Source organism: Scomber scombrus, chromosome 23 (genome assembly GCF_963691925.1).
Source record: "Scomber scombrus chromosome 23, fScoSco1.1, whole genome shotgun sequence".
NCBI classification, from domain to species: Eukaryota; Metazoa; Chordata; class Actinopteri; order Scombriformes; family Scombridae; genus Scomber; species Scomber scombrus.
Window position 1 is genome coordinate 10082138 of NC_084992.1, and position 22059 is coordinate 10104196.

The 22059-nt window shown below is 40.5% G+C and overlaps 1 protein-coding gene across 1 annotated transcript in view; it reads right to left on the reverse strand.

Annotated features, from left to right (window-relative positions):
* Positions 1–22059, reverse strand: part of svep1 (sushi, von Willebrand factor type A, EGF and pentraxin domain containing 1) — a 99700-nt gene that overhangs the window by 33853 nt on the left and 43788 nt on the right. The window contains exons 4-10 of the mRNA XM_062445111.1: positions 14709–14867; positions 13034–13213; positions 10099–10278; positions 6969–7163; positions 3766–3884; positions 2930–3059; positions 1561–1674 (exon numbers count right to left, since the gene is read on the reverse strand). Coding sequence (XP_062301095.1) covers positions 1561–1674; positions 2930–3059; positions 3766–3884; positions 6969–7163; positions 10099–10278; positions 13034–13213; positions 14709–14867 — 1077 coding nt within the window. The remainder of the gene's footprint in view (positions 1–1560; positions 1675–2929; positions 3060–3765; positions 3885–6968; positions 7164–10098; positions 10279–13033; positions 13214–14708; positions 14868–22059) is intronic.

Genomic DNA, 22059 nt, shown 5'->3' on the forward strand with positions numbered 1-22059 from the left:
AGCCTGTGTGTGTGTTTGCACATGTGTTTATGTGTGGGTCTACCAAGTCGTGACTATATATAGAGCTGGCATCAGGGTGTGGGCCTGGAAAAACAAAACACTGACGTCGAAGCAGCGCTCTGCTGATGTCATGTGGCCCCAAAGCAGCCACAGCAGCCTGTTATTACAGCGTATGTGTGCGAGACGAGTGTGTTTGAAGAGGGGTTCACCTCTGCAGACACGTGGGGAATGATCACTTTGGGCACTCAGGAGTGAGACGTGAAGTTTGAGGCTTGTGATTGTGTGTTTGTCCATGCCTGCCTACGCATATATGAGCACTGTTAGTGTTATTCCAGTGTGTGTGTGTGTGTGTGTGTGTGTGTGTGTGTGTGTGTGTATGGAGCATGAGCCAGTGAATTGCATGGGTTGTGGGTTGGATCGTTGGAGAAGTCTGGTTTGTTGTCTGTCACCACTATGGCTGTTTGGGTACAGCAAGAAAACGCCTGCCAGCTCTACGATATTTAATCTATTTGTCAGAGTAGTCTTGATACTCTTCTTTACAGCAGGACTTGAACTGCGCTTGAACAAAAAAATGAGACTCTGCCACTTAAAAAATGTCATGGTGTAAAAAAATTAATAGTGCAGGTTGGATCACAGCTGTAAGACCTCAAAGGAGTTACTACACTTTCCCAATATTACATTCATCTGGCAGCTGTTACTTTAGAGATAAAGATTTTACATATAAAACACATAGTAAGCTGATAAAGTACTCTGCATTGGTGCAAATGAAGTAATACTTCAAGATACTGCTTACTCATTAACCTATTAAGGTTAATTCATCATAATAAAGAAACTTAATTTTAAATCATTACTCAGATGACTTTAAGTAGAGACTCAATACTTATTCCAGTGCTGCTAATTTGAACAAACTGGCTGGGCAACTAAATTAATATTTTGCTTGAGTGTCTACTTTGCAAAGACAGTGATCTATTGTTTATGGTGGTCACTCTGATTAGGAAAGAAAAAAAAAGATTTGAGCATTTAAAGCATTCAACTCCCATAATGTACTGCCTGCGCTCACATAATTATACAAATGACTGTGTGAAAAATGGATGGAATGAGCACAAATTCCCACAAAAGAACATTTTTCATAGCGAAACCACCTGCTTCTCTTGACGGCCACCATCTGGTAAAACATTAATGACATTAACAGTCGCTGTAGCAACAACTTAATTTGTCCACTATTCTCTATCACTCTTAAACACAGACGCACTAATGAGGCATTTATGTACTCAATTACAATCCATCTTCTCTGTGCAGTGTCTATCATTGAAAATGCACACACACACACACACACACACACACACACACACACACACACACACACACACACACACACACACACACACACACACAGAACAGCACTGAATCCTCTCCTGATCCTTTTTTTCCAGTCACCCAATGGAAAAGATCCTGTTTAACCATCATCAGTGGAGGAAGAGGGTGGAGTGGTGTGGAACAGAGGAGCAAAAGAATAAACCATCCACGGAGCTGCCATCTGAGAACAGCGACTAGACATACCTGAGTTGTCGGAAAACTGTGGCACCTCCCAGACAACTGCCGTCTCCGTCTCCGTGTCTGTGGCCTGGACCGTGGGCGGTGACCTGCACCTGTCAATCACCGGGGGCTCCGCATCTAGAAAAGGCACATAAGGTTGTTAAGGGTAGTTTTTTTAATGTCTGATGGCCAGATGAGGGAAACACACAGAATAAATAGAGCACATTTGTGAACATTATTATACATATTGATGGCGGTCATTAAACATTCACCAGCTGTGAAAAACAAACAAACTGCAAGCTCAGAATTGCTCCCAAGACTGGAATAGATTACAGCATTATTACAGATGTGGTACACTGTGATCTGACTTTTTCAGTGCAGCAGCGCAGAGTGTCAGAGGGCACTAGTTAAACACAGGTCTCTAATAAAAAACCACAATGTTCCACCCCCATTATAACATATGGAAATGTTCACGGCTACCACACTTGAGGTTTTTCCCCCTGACTGCTGTGATTATTGAGCGGTTGACATGGGACACCCCTGTTTTTCATTCTCTGCTGTTAGCCTGTTTGTCACCTGCTGGGGCGCACAGGCTGCCTGACTGTTCAGTATGTTGATTAAAATGCAGTTTTACACTGAGTAGGTAGGTTACAAGGTAGTAGGGCTTTTCCTATAACTGTCATGTAACTGAGAGGCCACAGATAAAAAAGATCAGCATGTCCTTACATTAAAGACTAACTTAATTTAGGATATATCTGGCACTGTTGGGTAAGTGAGTTAGTAAAAAAAAAAAAAAGTAAAATATAAATTCATTCACCATGCATCTGATGAAAGTACTCCATTATTAAATGTCTTCCCTATCATGTGACACAGATCTGATATTTTATACTCAGCAAAAACGTGAGTGCAAGAGTTGCTTTTTTTAGTTCTGATTTAGAACCACAGTGATCACTATTAGATTTCAGAGTGGCACTAAATCCTATCAAATTATTTGGATTTGAACATTTAATTGAACTCTGTAAGCCCTGCCTTCAAACTTTAAACATTACGCTACTCATCCGTAAAATATCTTAGTCTATAAGTATTCATATTGTAGCAAACAAGACAAAACAATGGAAAGAAAGTCAAATAGTTGACTTTATTGTTATTTGGGGGGACGCCTCAATATGTGTTCAAAACATGTGGAAGAAGTCTAAATGCATGTCTTACACTCTTTTTCTGATGTTTTTAAAGCTAGTATGTGTAGGAATGCATGCAAATTCTACACATACTGCTTTTTGGGGAAGTGAAATGATGCATAAATATCCAACAGCGTGAACCAAACTTTTTCCTCTCTCTCACTAAACCGAGCTATGGGAGACATTCCTCGGGCCATATGGAAAGGTGAGCTCACCAACGACAGTGACTGTGAAGGAGCAGTTGGCCTGGTTCCCGGAGCGGTCCCTCGCAATGTAGGTGATGGTTTCCTTTCCGATGGGGAACAGCTGGGGAGGACTGTACACCGGTTTCACCTGCACCACCACCTGGAGAAGTGAGAGGCAGTAAAATGTGAAGAACTGACTGAAATGTTTCTTCTCTGCCAGTATCTGTGGGCTGATTTCTTTTGCAAACCTTTTCATTTTATTTTCAAGCACCAGGGTTTAATTGATCATTGTGTGAAACTTAACTCTGAATATGAATATGACATATAATGAAGCATCTCACATGGTATATATGTTATATAGAAGAATGTGTACTTGGATCAGTGGTGTGACTCATTATAAAGCAGCACTTTAGGCTTGTGTCACAATGGCAATGTTTTTCTTTCATATATTGTTTTATTTGAAAGAATTTTATGGATGTGAAGAGGTAAAAGTATCAAATGTTTCTCAAGTAAAATGCCAAAAAGGATAGAAAAGTCAGAAAAATAGCAATTCTTATCACTTTACTCATTTTGTGGCCACTCAGATTCATATTGGGACTCCTTCGGGGGCCATGACCCTCAGGTTGGGTTCCCTTCACTAACAATTTGTCAATGACTCTATCAATCAACAGAATTGCCAACTATTATGATAATTAAATAATCAAGTCACATATCAGCTAAAATGAGAAACATTCTCTGGTTCCAACTTCTCAAAAGTGAGAATTTACTGATTTGACAACTATTGCTCAGATGTTTTTTGACTGACTGATGTTGAAAGTAGCTTTTAGCTGTAATCCTGCAACGCTTTGTTTTGTGAAGTGTCTGACCTCCTCATTAGAGTTGTCAGTGGCAGCAGGGACGTTCCAGCTGACGTTGGCGGTGCCCCGACGCTCATCTGTCTCTGCAACAATGTCCACTGGGCACTGGATCGGCGGTGGTTCAGTATCTGAGGAGACCCAGTTAAAAAATAGAATAATATATGTGTTAGAGGAAGCAGAGATATTGTGATGTTCGCTCTATAATATCCTGCACACACACTGACCTCAGCCTACTCCTTGTTATCACTGAGGGAGGAGGCGTGATGTCACCTGACCCTTAACCTCTTTAATCACAAGACGTCATACACTCATTATTGGTCATTACAGAATGAAACGCTGCGCTAGCGCTGTTGCTATTACAACCAGACCGAATCCCAGTGAGGTTATATTTACATGTGCTTATAACTGCCACTTATCTCCGTCCATCCATTAGCTCAACACAAGACCACAATAGTGAAGAGCATAGGTTAAAAGAGATGGAAGTGAAATTACATGTGAAACATGCTTTATGTCATTGTCAAAACAGTTTGACTCATGGAAACTCTTGCTTCATTTTGGATAAATGACGAGTATTGATAGGGTTGCTGTTGTTTTACAAGGTGGAAGCTGTGGCCTCCTTTCCCCATGATCTCCATCTGGAGCTTCACCCATTCAGTCCCAACAGAACAATCTGTCGACATACTTATATTTCTCCTTGTGAGCAGATTTAGCCTGCACGCTTGGCTGTAATCCGTTGTTACAGTATTTTTTTTTTTAATGAATCAAATATTTGGTTGTGAGATTCTCCTGAATGGGGGAAGAGGCTTTAAAGAGCGCATTAAATAGTTGCTTATGTTACATATTGGTAATGTTTTTGTATTCAGATTGTAACTGCTGACAATTTACTTCTATGGAAGTCAGAAAGGTAAGTAACATTATTTGACTTGAGAATAACTGTGTAAAAGTTTAAGTACAGAACTTACTGATTCTCTGTCTTTGCCCAGATACAAAACTAAACTCAAAACTGCTCTGATTACAACATAATTTGGATATTGTAATGTTTGGTTAATTTATTTATTTTTCTTTTGTTTTGTATTTAACTTACAGTTCTTTGCTGTTTTCCTTTATTTTATTTTGCACTGTTTGTACATAATATTATTTAGGTAAATCATATTCATGTTTATTTTTGTTATTTTACTTTGCTTTGTTATTGTGTATTATCTCCTAAAGGTGAGGTTTAAAGATAAGCCCAGAGTGGGTTTCTACCTCACCTGCACATTTTATTTTTATTTTTCTCTTACTTTTATTTTACAATTGTGCAAATAAACCAATAAACCTATACATGATTGGAGTTGCACAAAATTTGAATATGTGTTTAACAAAAAAAGCTAATTGTGAATGTTCTCACTTTCATTGTGATTAACTTGCCCTTGAGCAATAAACAGAGGGCGACACTAGATGACGCGCTGCCCTCTCAACATGAGGCATGGTGCTGTTAGAGTGGCTACTCAGCGCCCACCCAACCCTCTGATGAAACTGTTTTTTTCCTTTGTTCCAGCATGTTGTAATAATGTAAAGTCAGCACAGTTCAGTTCATCTCAGTTCAGGCCTGCAGCTTAAAGGAGTTAAACAGTCAAATTTCTCATCGATCAACAGTGGTCATGCCTGCTGCCTTGTGTAAGAGAGCTGCTCCCATCTGGACCTGATGACCCATCCACTGAGGCATCCATCTCTGCTAAACAATAACACACATAGCTCCAATCGGCTCCATTCATCTTCATAACAAGGGAGGAATATTTAACTTTGGGTGTCATCAACATGAAGTGAGAGGCGAAAGAAGCCAGGAGCTTTCAAAGACGTCTCTCAATTACCTTCAAACTTTCTCCTTCTTGATCTCCTTTTAATGTGCTGCCCATACCAGAGCCCTACCTTTTCCTCCATTTATATCTCATCTACATCTTCTCTTTTCCTACTTCTTTATTTCTACCCCGCTGCTTCTTTAAGTCCATTTATGCCAAAGCGGATTTGATAAATGGCTCTTCTCCCCGTCACACCGTTATGAAACACCTATGGATGACTCATCCTCCCTTCACACTTCCCTGTCCGCCCTACCACACCATTTGTTTTCATTTTTATGGCACCTCTTCCTCTTCTTAACGACGGCAGTTCCTTCATTAGCAGGATTTCTCCGTGAGGCAAGGAGGGGATTGAGGACATTCAAGGGGAGGCGGGCAGAGCCGCACTGCACCACCTGTTTCTCCTGCAAAGGCATCTGGAGGGCTGCAGTCCATTATAATGATCTCCAGAGTCCAGCCGGAGTGGATGGGAGAGAGCTCGGACATGGTATGGTTTGAGTTAGCGACCCGAGGCCTCCTTCGGAACGAGGTTAGCGCGATTTTCACCATTCACAAAGCAGAGAAAAATGCAGAGAGGGGGAATGGAGAATGGAAAAATATCTCCATCCAAGTTTCCTGCTGTTTTCTCTTTATATCTTTCTCTCCTTCTCCAAGTCTTCTGCATCTTTCTTTCCCCTTAGTTTGCAAATAAAACCACACATTGAAGTGTCAGTCATTCAAACCCTGTAAAAGTACCTGTAATTCCAGGCTACTACTCCCTACTGCATTGGACTACAAACTAACTAAAGTGGGAAACCATGTTGGCAGAGCAAATAATAGTACAAAATAAAGCCATAACTACCAATGAGGGCATATTTTAAATCCATTAATCTTTTTCCATTTTTAAATATGTTCTTAAATTACAGCCTTGTCTCCATACTTTAAAACTATACACCTGTTCACTTTGTTGCTAAGAAACAGCTGAGATCCATACCACTCTCATGTCACTGTGATAAATGTGAAGTCACGAAGAACTCACAAGAGCCATGCTAGCTCTCATCTAATTCTCATCAAGAGAGCGAATAAGCATATTTTCCAAAGATGTTGAACTGTTCCTTTAAATATACCCCCAATTAAATTACCATATTAATTGGTGGAAAAACTAAACCTCTCCATTTCACCTCTCCCTAACCCAGCAGGGAGTCTTGACCTCAACATATTTCACATCCTTATTACGAACCTTCAACCAATTTACCAGTTGACCCTGACGTCTGACCCAAGGACACACACACACAAACACACACACACACACACACACACACACACACACACGCACACACACGCACACGCACACACACACACACACACACACACACACAAACACACACAGTGCATTACCTCTACAGACTGCTTTATGGACATTAGCGGTCCAGTTCCCAGAGCCTAGACACACCGCCTTTCTATTTCCCTGGAGACTGTAACCTTGTCGACAGGTGAGCAGGCAAATGGAGCCCGGCGACACTGCCCTCTTCCCACATGCAGGGGGCGACAGCAAGATGTTCTTCATGGTCACGAAGGTGGGACAGCGCACCTCTGGAGAGAGAGTGGGAGACAGAGAGAGATGCATCTGATAATCAAATCAGTCATTGTAGTGTGTTGTGTAAAAAAAAACCATCTGGGCCTGACCGTCAGAGTTGCTACAGACCGGATTCAACATCTCATGACTCTCTTTGTTCATTTTTCATAATCATAAGTAGCTGATCGAGTTTCCATTTCACGCTGCAGCATCAGTACTACAGTTGGGTTATTGGGCATTAATGGGATCAGGCTTGCACACAGGGAAATACTTTTATTACGTATTAGAAGATAAGTCAAGGTATAAACAGAAAAAGAACTGGAGCGAGCTAAAGAAATGTGGGGAGGATCATGAGCATGTTTCCTGTTCTTTCACATTTTTACCAGAATGTGATAAAAATCTTACTTTAAGCATCAACGGTTCATATAAAATGCTGACAATAGGGCTTTTATCAGGGGTTGATATCAAACACCGGCCCAAACACAACAAACATTTGGTCGGAAATTAACCTAAGAAAGCACTGATCACAGCACTCATACAGAGCAGATTTTTCAGGATTTTTTGGGCTTTTACTTAATGATGGACAGATCATCCTTTCTAACTCCAGTTTCATTGGCTTTAGCTGTAAGAGTTATAAAAGGAAAACTCACTGAGAGGGATATTCAACATAGGAGATTTCAATCGCATGAAAACATATCTCTCCATCCTCTCAGGGCAGCCGAGGCGATCCCGTTTCACCACAGAGCAAACAAACACTAAAACGAACCACTCAGCTGCAACGGCGGCCCACAGAGCCTTCTTAGCTGTGTTAAAGAGGTAACGACAGTCTGCGGATGGTCAAACAAACAAGCTGTAACTCAGTGCACTGCGAAGAGATGGCAGTTATCGATTACAGAGTTTTCAGGAAGCGGATTAGTCGGGTGTTTTAAATAGAGCTGGCTGGTTGGAAGTGAGTCAGTGCAGGCCAGAGCAGTGAGCCCGGAGGTTTGTGGTCAAACACTCTCACACTGTCCCTTTTTTGTGTGTTTTTGTGCCTGACCTGGGTGCTCTCTGTGGCGGGCATGAGTGTGTGTAACTATTTTAACTTAACTATCAGTTTGGAAGTGTGTGGGTAATTTTGTGTGCATGCAATAGTGTGCATGTGTGTATGTGGTGACTGTAGCTTTGCTATGAGAAAGCAGATGTATGTTTCTCTGGATGATGTATAAACCACACCATATGCTTAATCACTGTATGTGAGCTTTTTATGTTCTCTGTTACATATATGTGTGTAAACCCACATGTTTTTACATACAAATACCCAGATCATACACTCTTCTAGGGTCACGCTTTGATAAATTATCTCCCTGTTTTTTCAGCCAGACTAAACTGACACTAAACAGATAATATAAGCTTACAGTTAAATGCAGTCACGCTGCAAAAAAAGATGTACTGCCAGAGAAATATATGCGTGTGTTTGAGTGAACACAGGCGGAATTTATCATGGAAAAAATGCAAATTGAATAACCAAATAAAGAAATCTAATTTAACTCTGCAGAACCACAAGACTTTGGATGAAAACACAACAGATGAATAAAACAGAAAAATGATGGTTGAGACAGATGAATTCCCTTAGAGAGGACAAAAGTTGAGTGATTAAACTGGGAATGAACCAAGCAGGTAGCTCCAGGTCTGAGAAGTGACGCCAATGCAGGAGTGCCTTACTTCTGCATTATTTGTATTGGCCAGCAGGGGGCGACTCCACTGGCTCTAAAAGGAAGTCCGATAGTACAGAAGTCCATGACCCTACTTCTTACTTGATTTAATACCTTAGTAAACAGTTTTGTATAACGTTTGTGGTCTCAATCACTAATTTCAAGTCTTCAATACAGCATGAAACAATTGTAAATTTTGGTCCCATTTAGAGTAAAATAGAGGATAAAACAGGGTGTGTTTTGGGACGTGGCTATCTTGCAATTGACAAGTCGCTACCACGGCAATACGATGTTGGTTATATAACGTAACTTGGCATAACCCCAGATTCACAAAGTATAGGCTTAGCCATAGTGGTCGCTCTTTCAGATTGTTTTCAGTTTATGAAAGTTAATTGTAACATTTTGGTCACATAAAAATGTCTGGTTCAGCATTTGGTTGCATTAAAAGACCCTCTAAGCAACTAGATGTTCAATTTTTCTCGTAATGGTTCTAAGCATACATTTTGCTAGCAAAAAGTAGTATTAGCATCATCACGGTTAACCATAAACCAGTAGGTGATGTCAAGGTGGCTATGTCCATTATTTCTTACAGTGTATGACTGACCCAGTGTCTTCTGGCAGGTTTTTATCCAGGTTTTCCAAAATAGCCACAAAAAAAGTTCATATATTTCTCAAAGCCCTGGTATAAATTAGCTATTAAAATAAAGTTACATCCGTGTTTGCAAAATGATTGATAGTATAAAACTAGTCATGTCTCACCCTTTGAAAAACAAACAAATAAAACTACTAGACCTCAATTTTTTTCCTCTGGTGGCTTAAACCTTTTCAGTGCTTGTCCAAACAGATTGTGGCACTTTCTGAATGAGCTCTTTCATTCTTGCAATTAATCATGGGTCTTTCTGAGCCTCCAGGATCTTTATGTGTCTTTCTGTGTTTTGGAATCAAATTTTGCCTTTAGATATTAGGTCATAAATGTCACTGCAGGCACCAAAAATGTATTTTGAGACAGAACTCTGCGCTGCAAAGACATACACGCATGCAAATGAATGTGTAGCTTGAAACAAAAAGACAGTGACAGCACAAATGGAGCTAAAGAGCTTTCTCACATTTGCAGATGGTGGGGTGAGTGAAAGGCTGATGGAAAAAATTACTTCAGCTGCTCCACACGTAACACCTCATGACATTGTGAACCAGAATTTCTCCATGGTTGTCTGGTATTTTCGAGGTGAAATAGAGGTTTGGGGTGATGAAGGCTTACCCACACACCGAGGTTGGGGTCCACTCCACTGGGAGTTGGCCTGGCAGGTGAGTCTGGAGTCTCCCTCCAACCTGTAGCCTCGCTCACAGCCCACCTGACACTCCGCCCTGTAGGAGGCACCGCCACCATTGCACTTCAGGAAGCCGTGCGGGGGCCGAGTGAGGGGAGGGCAGGAGCGTACTGCAGACCGGAAAAAATAAACATGAGACAAATTATGTTTTCAAAGATCCATTTCTTATGTTTTTTTAAGGCTTATTTTTCTTCAACCTCCTTCAGTTTATTAGTGTTTCATTTACCGCATGCACTTTTGAATGGTTTTGAAAACTGAAACATCACAGCAACAAAGAAGGGAAGTCCCTAAGTGATAAAAAAAGGAGCGTAACTGATTCAAGAGCAATAAACAGGGATGAAAAAGCACTGTCAAATAACTCTTTTGGTTTATTTTACACGCAAGACTCAAGTAAACATACTTTTTAATTGGCGACCAACATGAAGCTGAATCACAGTTACTCAGCAAATCCCACCTGCATCGTCAAGACGACTAAAACAAACGCCATTCATTAAGTTACTAATATATGATTTGAAAATGATTTTCATGCCAAGTCTCTGAAGTTTCTGAAAAACATAGGTACTGTATATAAATCATAAGAGGAGGAGAAAGCAGTAAATCACATGGAAGAATGTAGAGCACTATATCATCTTAAGCTACAACTTGCGGCCTATCATTTAACCCAAGGCGTGAAAGTCCCCATGAAATAAAAGACAAAAAAAATCCTCATGTGTGTCTGTTCTGAGTTATACTGAGGTCTAGAAAAGGGTGTGTAGTGTGTTATTTCTCATCACCAACCATAGACAGACAGGCAGTTTAGAAGAGACCCCCTCCCTCAGGGCTTAACTAGCTGGGAGGTCCCACCGTACATTACGTGGCAGAGACTAGACTAAGTGTGACACGTACAAGCTAACGTATGCACACGCTCAGAAAATATATACTCAAAGCCACATAATATAAATCTTCAACACGCCCTTGAATATTCAGTGTCTTGGTATTTCTATGAGTCACGCTGTTGCTGTCTTTCTGTTAAAACTGGCACTTTCCTTGTTAATCTCTTGACCTCTTTAACTTCCTTTTCCTTTCTCTCTTTCTTGTACTCCCTCACATTCTTGCTTCTGTACAATCTTCCGTCCTTCCTTTTCCTCATATAGTTTCTTCCTGTCACTCTGTCCTCAATGAACCCCCCCCCCCCTCTCTTTAATTGAATCCTCCCTACCTTTCTTCCTCTTGACATCTGGCATGGCAGGGAGCGGTAGTCTCATAGTAACATGTCAAGTCCTCATTCAATCTAAAACACTTACGATCTCATTACCTTGCAAGGTGGATAGATTCGCATGTCACCTGAGATTTCTGTGATAACTTGCTTTTCCTAACAATGAGATTTTGCTTCATTGTGGGCAGTTCCACCTTGTTAAAGTCTGTGTAAAGTCAATTCATTGATTTACTTCTAAACATATTATACATGTTGGAAAATGGTTACAGAAAACACGTGAAAAGGCTGATAACTATGCAGTACTGAATTGTGGAGATAACGCCTTAAACTGTATCTCACCCTCTCATCGTTCCTGATTTTCTGAGCCTGCAAAAAAGGGGTACCCGTGACGTAGTGGCGTACCCTCCCCTACTATATAGGACCCCGAGTCCGCTCTCCTCAGTGGTTAACCTGTTAGTGGCTAGTTATTGTTAATATCTAACACTACTACTACTACAGTCTACAGTTAGCCAGTTAGTTGAGTTAGTTGAGTTAGCCGCTGAATTAGCCGCCGAGCTAGCCGCTGAGCTAGCGGCAGAAAGCTCTCAGACTTAGTCCATGTTTCTGGTAGAGGTGGTGACTTTGATTGACAGGTGACACTTGGTAGGGGGCGGGGTTTCAGCGAACTCGGCGGGCACTCCCACAGCGTTTGGGAGCAGAGAAAGAGGCTGACTTTTACACAACTTTGAAGCCTAATTTCATATATTTGGCGATTTTTTTAATCATTCAAATTTGGCAGGGTGGTTAACAACACACTTTTCTGTGGTATGTCAAACTCAGAACACATATTTATTCTTACTTTACACAGACTTTAAGTACAAAAAAAAAAAGATGAAAACTTGATTGAAGCTCCTCGAAGCCTCCTTCTATTGGAAGACTGGAAGAAAAATTCAAAATAAATCCTAACGATGCCTCAGTCCAACTTTGTCTCTCTGTGGGAGCCACAGATGGATTTATGGTGCATTTATAATGAATTGGATATTAGTAGTTTCGTGATGGTTAATATTTTGGGTTACTTTGGGGGATTTTTTGTGTGCACTGCCACGGTGATTGATAATCAGGTAACATGGATATGGATAGTGATATTCCTGTAGATAATATAAGCACCTGCTCACCTGCATGGCGGATGGAAGGACAGAGAGGAATGGTGACAGTACTTTTTTGCTGCTGAGTATATTTTGTGCATGTTATAATAAGTTGATCTTTTCTTTAATAAAAGTTATTAAATATAGTGAGACAAACAGCAAACCATGCCCTACGTCAGCCTGTCAGCGACTTTTTGCTTTGTTTCCAGTAGTCGCTACGCTCTCCAACATAGGCTTTCTTCAGCCTTTTACAGATTTGGTTCTTTGGTCCAGCACCTAGTTTTAAGTTTTTATTTTGGATGTGAGCATCTACCACACAACTTATTCATATACCTCACTGTGATCCATCAGTGACAGGTAAGTTACAGGCAGTGTAAACATTAATTTTATAACAGTTTGAAATGATTAACTCTCATTCCCCAGTGAGGGAATCAGAGATGAAAAAATATCATTTCTGTTGGTTGGTTTGTAATTAAGAGAATCAGTTTTCAATGAGGGAAAGTTTTACTATCATTCTGTTATTTATTATAGCTGTTGCGTCCTCACCTTTACAGCTGGCAGGTGTCCCTGACCAGGCACCGTCAGCCTGGCACAGTCTGATGCTTGTTCCCTGAAGATCAAACCCCTGCTGGCATCTCACGCCACAGGCTGCATCGTACTGGTTATTACAAACATTTTGGATGAAGAAGCCATTTTCTGGAGGAGACAGCACTGGACAGTGTACCACTAGATGGAAGAGGAGAGCAATATTAGTTTATATTGTAGCAAACACACAAACATAAACAAACATAACCACACAATGTAACACAAACACAAACAGGCTGCTGATGGTTGAGACTGACTGTGGATAATTGATGTTCCTGACAAAAAGGATACGAGCGTGAAAGCAGAAAATTACAGGTTGTCAAACATCACCTCTTTAAGCTACACAGACGGAAGAATAGAGAGCAAAACCCATTGTAGGAAACGAATGATTGATGGTCATCATTGTGTTCCGATGAACTGCTGTGTGGAAATCATTGGCTCATTCTTCAAGGAACGGGAAGGCCACTGAAATTACTGGCAGCGGATTCATAACACAGGACGCTCTAATCTCATACTTGTGGAATACAGTGTTTTTGTTCCAGTTAATTCAGCTTCATACATCACTGCACTTACCAGCGTTCACAATTTTCTCTGCCCTGATCTAATGTCAAAACAGCTACTCATGACTCATAAGGCCTGAAATTCACAGTATTTCCAGTTTCCAATTGGATGAATTCTCAGTCGCGATCCGACTGGTCTAAATTAGCTGACTTGATGGGGTCAGCGTGAGAAGACTAGCTGAAGTCTGCACGAGAAAGGAGAGATTTTCTTTCCTGACAGAAATTATCAAGGGATACGTTGTTTGCAAAATACATAAGTACATATATTAGTGTGATTTCCCTGTTTTTTCCGTTACTATCCAAACTTCCCAAGAGCAGTGAATCGCCAAAGTGTAGCGCCGAGGGATCAACTCCAGGTCTGAAGCTAGTGTTTCGATTAAGGGCAACGGCAGGAATATTCACCTAATGTGAATTTCATTTGGGGTGCGAAGGAAGGGGAAGGGAGGGTACCTCAACCATCGTAGGGACCGAGCCCAGCACCTTCTTGCTGTGAGGGAACAGGACGTTACATTCTGAGCAGTCTTGCTGTAGCGAGCCAATAAACTGTCTATAAACTGTTCTTCTAGTTTGTAAGTGGTGTATTCAAACTGCACTATGGTTTCTTAAAGGGCGTCATTAAAGGGTCATCAAACAGTCATAAAATCTGCTCCACCTACACAATACAAAGTATTAATTCATTTGAAGCATAACAATGGAAATCCAGGCTCTTTTTTTCCTCTTATTTTCAGCTTTGGTCTACTTAATGAAATTTAAAAGGCTGAACATTCTGGAGACGTCTTTATCCTTGGCTTTTCTCTTGTTGTATTATATTTCTAGTATTGTATGTGGTGATTTTTCCTTCATCTTTAAACTACGAGGCCTATTACTGCTCATGCTAACTGCTAACAGTTCAAACACACAAATCTTGCTGCAAACAGAAAGGTAAAACAAATCATTTAAGATAGCAAGCACATTTGTATTGACTGAACATAGGTTGGATGACTAAATGGGGTCACAACAGCTGCAAAAGCTTTTGCAACCCATTCTGTTAAATCATATATATTTTATGATGCAGTTAACAAATCAGTTCCTCTTACCCTGGCAGGTCATGCCTACTTGCTGGTACCCTGGTTTGCAGACACAGTCACTGAGGGAGGTGCTGCCAGGCTGAGAGGTGTGATGCCGGTCTGGGCATAAGAGGCAGGTGCTCAGACCTCCTGGTGTTCCCTCTGGTTTATAGGTGCCGGGTGGACACACTGTTAGAAAGAGAGGAGAGGAGAGATGGAGAGAGAAGAGGAGGTTAGAAACCAATCCCAAAAAATTGTGAATTTAAATGTATGTAATATCACACACAAGGAAAAAACACAAGGGGACAGCTGTATGGAAAGACTTCATGATGGACACATATGAAAGAAAATTAAGTTGAAATGAAAAACTGTCTCATGACTGGAAGACAGCTAAAAAGGCTCTGTGACTGAAACTGAAAAACAGCTTTACAGACATGAGAACACTTTGATCATATTCATGTCTGGACATGTAGCGGTGGAAAATGTGGCAGAAATGACAAAATTATCTCACTGGCTAGGTAAAAAAAAAAAGAAAAAAGAAAAAAGGCATGTTCAGCTCAGCATCTTAATTATTCCAAGCAGGGGAAAAATTGTTTTGTAGCTCCGAACACGATAAAATATTTTCATTACAAAGAAATGCAACAATCAAAGACGGGTTTATGAGCATCTAAAAACCATTTATGGTTTGCATGCCGGCACATATGGGTTACATTAGGAAAAAAACCCTTTTGATCACCTGTGAGTACTCACACATGCACACAAAGACATAATACTGTGTGTTTCCTATTAGCATCACCTGAGTCGGATGAGAGGACATGCTCTAAAGATGGAGAAGCAGGTCATATGTAGGGCGTCCAACTATTTCATTTCATTCATCTTCAATCAACATTTTCACAGAAACTTTTTCTCAGTGCATCACAGAGGAGTGAAAATGAATGACTGCACCGCTGACATGGTCTTATCGGAGGTCTGAAAGGTTACTTTCACATGGGATTGTTCGTTATTTACAGATTACGTGATTAAAAGTTTGATCAGTAATGTAAATCACTGTGACGTCATTCTAATTTACTGCTATACAGTTATCTCATAAGTCTCTCATATTTTAAAATGAACTACTTTAAATTAGCTCCAAAATTCAGATTATGATTATTTATTTATTACCAGAGACAACAGCCCTTATCTGACATTATAGGGGTAGTTTCACTCAAGCAATTTGCTGTGCTGATAATTCCCATAACTCTCAATGATTACTGCCGCACTTAGCGGGGGAAACCCTTTATCAGTTGCTCCCCCTACTTCCAAGCAATTTTCCTCCTTGCTGTTTTTGTTCCCGCAAATCCAAACCACTTCAAAAGGCAGCAGAAATGCACTAACTAATAATATCTTTAATGACATTCATACTGTGACTACTCAAACTTCAGAGATGTGGTTGTTTTCTTTATAGATGCTTCACACTTACTGTTTCATATCAATAATTATAGTAAAGACAACACTCTCAGGGATTATAGCCAAATTATTTGCTTAACTAATGATAGTAAATTTGTGGTAAGTATCTATAATCTTCCAACAAGAATGCATTTCGCCATCAAAAACCATCAAATATGGAGAAATCACTGGCTTTTATTTTATCCCTCTGTCATTAATAGAAACCACAAATGACGCAGGTCTATTAAATGCATGTTTTAAAGTGCGTTTGACCTTATTTAGATGAGACTGCTGTCTGTGACCATTGCTTCACATATTACTGCTAAACTAAAGAATTATATGACAATGTATTACATAAGTACCATGTGAAGCTAATTTGTAAACAGATGAGAGTTAACATTTCCTCTCCGGGAATAAACTATGAGTAACGTCAAGCAAATCCAAATGTCGTTTGCCTTGGACTGCGTTGCATTGGAAAAATAAACCTGTAATATTGTTTCCAAATCAAAACAGGTTACAGAGAAAAGGGGAGTTTCAGCTTCTTAGGAAGTTTAATATGAGAAAATCATAAACTCTCTCAATCCACACCCAAATATATATTTATACACTTTTAATAAATGGAAAAAGAATATACAGAAAAACTTGTATCCATATGGAATATCTGATGGGATTCAAACCCCTTTAATGTGAGCAGCGAGACTAATCATAATATCACTTTTTATTAGTGACTTAAAGCAGGTCAAAGGTCTGCAGTTTAGGGCTTTAAGCTTATGTATACAATGTCAAAGAATCATTCAACAAGCAGCTTTATTTATAAGCCGCTCTGTAGGTGCAACGGAGAATCCGCAGCACTAATATTCTTCACAACTCATTTACTCGCTGCTAAGCCAGAGGCCAGGTGTGAATTTCCACTGCTGAGCCAATGCCAGCCTGGCCTCTCACCACCCTCTCCTCGCTCCCAGCTGAAACCCAGCGGCAGGTCAGCCAGGAGATGTTAGCCGACTGTAGAGCAGGCACCGGCTGCTGGCACCGAAACGCACCCAGTAACCCACATCAAACACAAACATACTGTACAGTACATACACAGAAAAAACATGTGGTATATATGTACTGGTGCAGTTCCAATACTCGTGTGTGTGTGTGTGTGTGTGTGTGTGTGTGTGTGTGTGTGTGTGTGTGTGTGTGTGTGTGTGTGTGTGTGTGTGTGTGTGTGTGTGTGTGTGTGTGTCCGCATACGTCCGCAGTTTTCATTTGATAACAAAAGCAGGTTACGCAGCGTATCCATCCTGTGACTTTGACACTCACAGGAGGCCTCTTACTAAAGGCAGGATGACAGCTTAAAGTGTCCCCTCTGTTCAAGTCCCCAGGAATCTGTTTTTACAGCTTCATTTCAGGTTTACAGGAAGACTAGTTATTTTTAATGTGAATAATAATTCACCCGGAGCGCAACAGTGGAAACACTGTATCGAAAAAAATATAAAATTTCAATTCCTGGCAGGTTGCGTGTGCTGGCAGGTAGAAATGTACACAGACTGATGCATGTTCACACACATACACACCCACACACAGAGTTATAAAGAGCAGACCTGGTTTCTGGCTTCGGGAATCAGGTGAAGGAAGGAGGGAGGGATGAACAAGAAGGGATAACAAGTGGCCATGAATCTAAAATAAAAAAGGGAAAACTGGAAGGTGAACATGGAGAAAACTGTGTGAATTTCCTTTAAAATGCTTCACTTCTCCATGACTTCAGCCAGAAGACAGACCCCAGATACTGAAACTCATTGTGTTTGGACCCTGGACGTATTCTGAATTACACAGCAGCCAGTAGTCTCGTTTTGGGTCCATCTACTTACTGCCTGTGGCTTCAGAGTGACGCTGCTGCACTGTACCCTTCATTTAGAGAGGAAGTGGAGCATCAGCAGGCCAGATGACCATAAAACAGAAAGAGCCTGCTGTCTCTGGACTTGCTGTAACCACATGGAGGGACAGCAGCTGGTCAAAGAGAACTACTGTATGCAATAATGATCTTAGCCAGCCTCTACAATCAGAAGATATTTATCCAAAGTTAAATCAATATTTGAGCAATCCTAATTATTAGAAATACTTAGAATTAATTACATTTAATGATGTATCATAACATCACTGGTATTCACTCTGTCTGAATCCCATGGCGTCTGCTTTAAAATGAAGCTTTTATTCTAAAGGCCTTCTTAAAAAAACTGCTACATCAAAGAGAAATATTACTTTAATAAAGAAACTGGTGAGCAGGCCAAGTAATCATCTTTGAGTGGAGACAGAGAGATAAGAAAAACAGAGTTATTAGATGAGAAAATTTTGCCAACGAGGCGTATCTCCATCACTCCTACAACGTGGCGGCTGACGTTGACTCCTTTCAACTACTGACCTGATGTCTGCGCTGCCTCCTTTTAAGGGATACGTCTGGCGGTTTTCTGTATTTTGTTACTGTCGACTAATCCCATGAAAAACACCAAAAACAACAATGAATTAGTCCTACTAACAAGCGCCGCTTGTGTAGCCAAAGCCAGACATACTGTAGCTTATTCCTCTGGGCCATAGAGCTCAGCTTAAAAACATGTCAATTAGCCACACCTTTGCACTGGCTGACGTGCCACTTTATTACAATTAACACTGAAATGTCGTTCATTTTCAGTCAAGCCGACATCAACGGTCCACAGGACTGTAAATGTTACTAGAGCACCAAGTGTTTTATTCCACATCTGATAATACTGAGAAAAACTAAAGTTAAGTTTTAAGAAATAACTTGCCCTTTTAAAAAATGAAATTATATATTTGTGACTGTTTTTACAGTTTTACGTCTTCAGCAGGAACGAACGGACTTATGGCTGAGTGTCAAAACAAGCTGGGGAAGTCAGAGAGCATTAAGAGATGGACTATGCTAGTTTGATTCATACTCAGAGGTATAATAGCAGGAAGTCCAAACTTAACCTTGAATACACAGACACACAGCTCATGTCTTTGCTGTCACTAAAGATGTCATTTATAACCGGAAAAATTCTCTCTTAGGATGAAATAAGACATAAAATAGAAAAAGACAAGGACAAAACCGAACGGATGCCAGTTCATCTGTTAAACTCCTTTCTCCTAATATTAAGTAAGTCAATTAAACTGGCAGACATCTTGGGCCCGGGAGCCAAACTTACTATCACACGAGAATCTTGGGTGTCTCTGGGGACTGGCTGCGTTCGATTAGACAGGCCTAAAAACAGACTGGGAAGGAAACGATGAAAGGAGATCCAGAGGGAGAGCGAGAACATCTGCCTCCTCCACCACGGTGACAAACAGAAAGAGGCAGAGAAACAGTGGTTTTCATCTCAGAGGGGGAATGTTCTGCTTAGTTCACAGAAATCCACAAACACGTGCTTGCAAACACATGCTAATCCATGCAGGACTAATACACACACTGCTGCTCCATGTGATCTTTAACAGAAACCATTTAAATTTATAAAAGAGGGAGAGAAATAGCTTAAAAACCTCATTCCGGTCACTTAGAAGCCGTTGCTGATCAGATTTGTCATCTTGTTTATTTGCTCTTTGATTGAGCTCATGATTTAAGTCAAAATGTGGTCAGTTTTAGGGAGTTTTACGCAGGAAACGTTCTTGTATGGCTGCTGATGTGTGTTTAGACAGTATTTTATATTTGAGAACTTTGGTTTCTAAAAGGTTTGTAAAAAAACGTGTTCTCGAAGGAAAGTATTAAAAAATCATCCAGTCAAATGAACAGGTAAAGGACTTTTTTTGATTCACTTTTCATTGATCTTGACTTCAATCTGTCCACATACTGTTTTTACAACTGAGAGCAAAATAAAAAGTTACCACATCCTTTTTTTCAACCTTGTGAAAAAAACAATGTGACACGTTGAGTAGAGAAATAAACTAATTAGATATAGGATTGGCATGTTTTGATATCTGTGTGCTCACATAATACTTGAGTTTTGCCACCTATTACAAAACATTACACTTCTCTTGATATCACATTTTGGGGAATATAAAAATGCTTTAACTGGTTTTTCCCCTGTGAAACTGCTGCATCACTGTTAAATAAAGAATTTAGTCCTAGTAAGATATAGTCTAAAGTTAAAAGAGTCAGAATCGGACCATGTTTCAGTGCTTGATATTTGGTTCATTGTTGAAAAGTATTGAGATTTGACATTCAGTTGGATGAAGATTTTTGCTCTTTATTATTACTGATTTACTGCTCAAGTATGTCTCCAGGTGTTTGGCATTTCACTACTATTTCTTACCTGCATCTACTCACCCCTTTAATGGTTATTCAGTCAGTGGATAGACAAAAACTATCACCAACATGACTGTGTCTTTTACCACATTCGTCTTTCTTCCATAAATAACAAACAACACTTAGATTTAGGCAACATAACTGTAGCTAACACAGCGAGTAACATCTTTGGCATTATGTGCAAAGCAGACAATAAAAGTGAGAAATAGTTCTACTATATTTTTTCACGTCCTGACCTCATTCTGTCTGTAATCTTCCTCAAAGCCAAACAATGCAGACAGAGGAAGTGCAGCAATATTGTGAATGGGCTGCTAAATCTGGACAGAGGCCTGGCCGCTTGTGGTCGAAGGCCCTCACACAAGAAATGCTGTTAAGTCGGGCCTTAAATTCCAGGGGTTTTCACTGAGAAAACAATGTTAACATGCGAGGGAACTTCCCACTCCTTCGCTGAGACGTCCCATGCACACTTGAGGTGCATAAATAGACAATGGAAATGGACAATTAAAATGTATAGTCTAGACCGCAAAAACACAAACACATTGACGCAAGAGCCTGACGGAGACGTGAAGAGACTGGTGCCCGGTTTGAATGTTTCATTTCAGGTAAACACAGTCTGTATATACATTAATCTTACTCCGACATGCATGAATTCATCTGGACCACCAGTGGAGCGTATTTATGAATATGAAGAATGTAAAGAGTATATATGTCTTATAGTGATTACCACACCTCTACATCCAGCTCTATTATTGCACTTACAGTACAGTATGGTTGCCTAAGTCACGAACCGCCAAAACAAGAGAGTACTAGCATCTGTCCACCATTCACTTTGCTCCAGATGGTGAAGTTTCCCAAGTATCAGTACTCTACCATGTGAGGAGAAGAGAAGATGCCTCTGTGAGGTCCACGAAGCTACCACATGCCTCCAAAATCCTTGTATATCTGTGATAACACTAACAAGAGAAAATGATGTTGAACATAAGTTCTTGAGAAAAATACTCCCTGCTGAATTGTGTCTAAGGATGATACTGGAGCCCTTCCAGCACTAATAAAACTACTATTTCAGCTATTTATTATTTATTTTAAAGTGAATCTTCCAGACGCAAGTTTCAGACTTCACAATCAACTGAGAAGAATCCCACAGCTAGCGTACAGACAGCTGTCACCTGGTTCTGATTTTGGCACTTTCAGATACACTTTGCCCTCATATATTCAAAGATTAAAAAACCAAGATGTCTGTGTTTGCAGTGATGGAGCGGGTCACAGGAATTTTTCAACGCAATATACAGGTCACCTGAAGAAGGGAAAAAGTTTGGGAATCCCATCCCATCGTGGAATGTCAGGAGGCTCTAAATCACATCACCACAGTCTCATCAAAGTCTAGTCTGCTCTCCAGCTGGATTGCAGAGTGAAAAAGGGGGGATGGTGGTGAGATGTGGATTCTGCACAGCTGTCCACCTACACATCCTCCATCTGGGGAGGGGGTGAAGAGACCTCCACGGACCCCCCCCCCCCCCCCGATCCCAAGAAACGAAAAACTACAGAAATGTGATGCAAAGCAGTCTTTGGAGAGGAAACTGAGGAAGTTCAGTGGCTGTTTCATCGCTGTTCGCCTGCTTATTATTCAATCCTATTCCCAAAGGAGAATGACTTCACCACAATTGCTAGATACATCTTTCA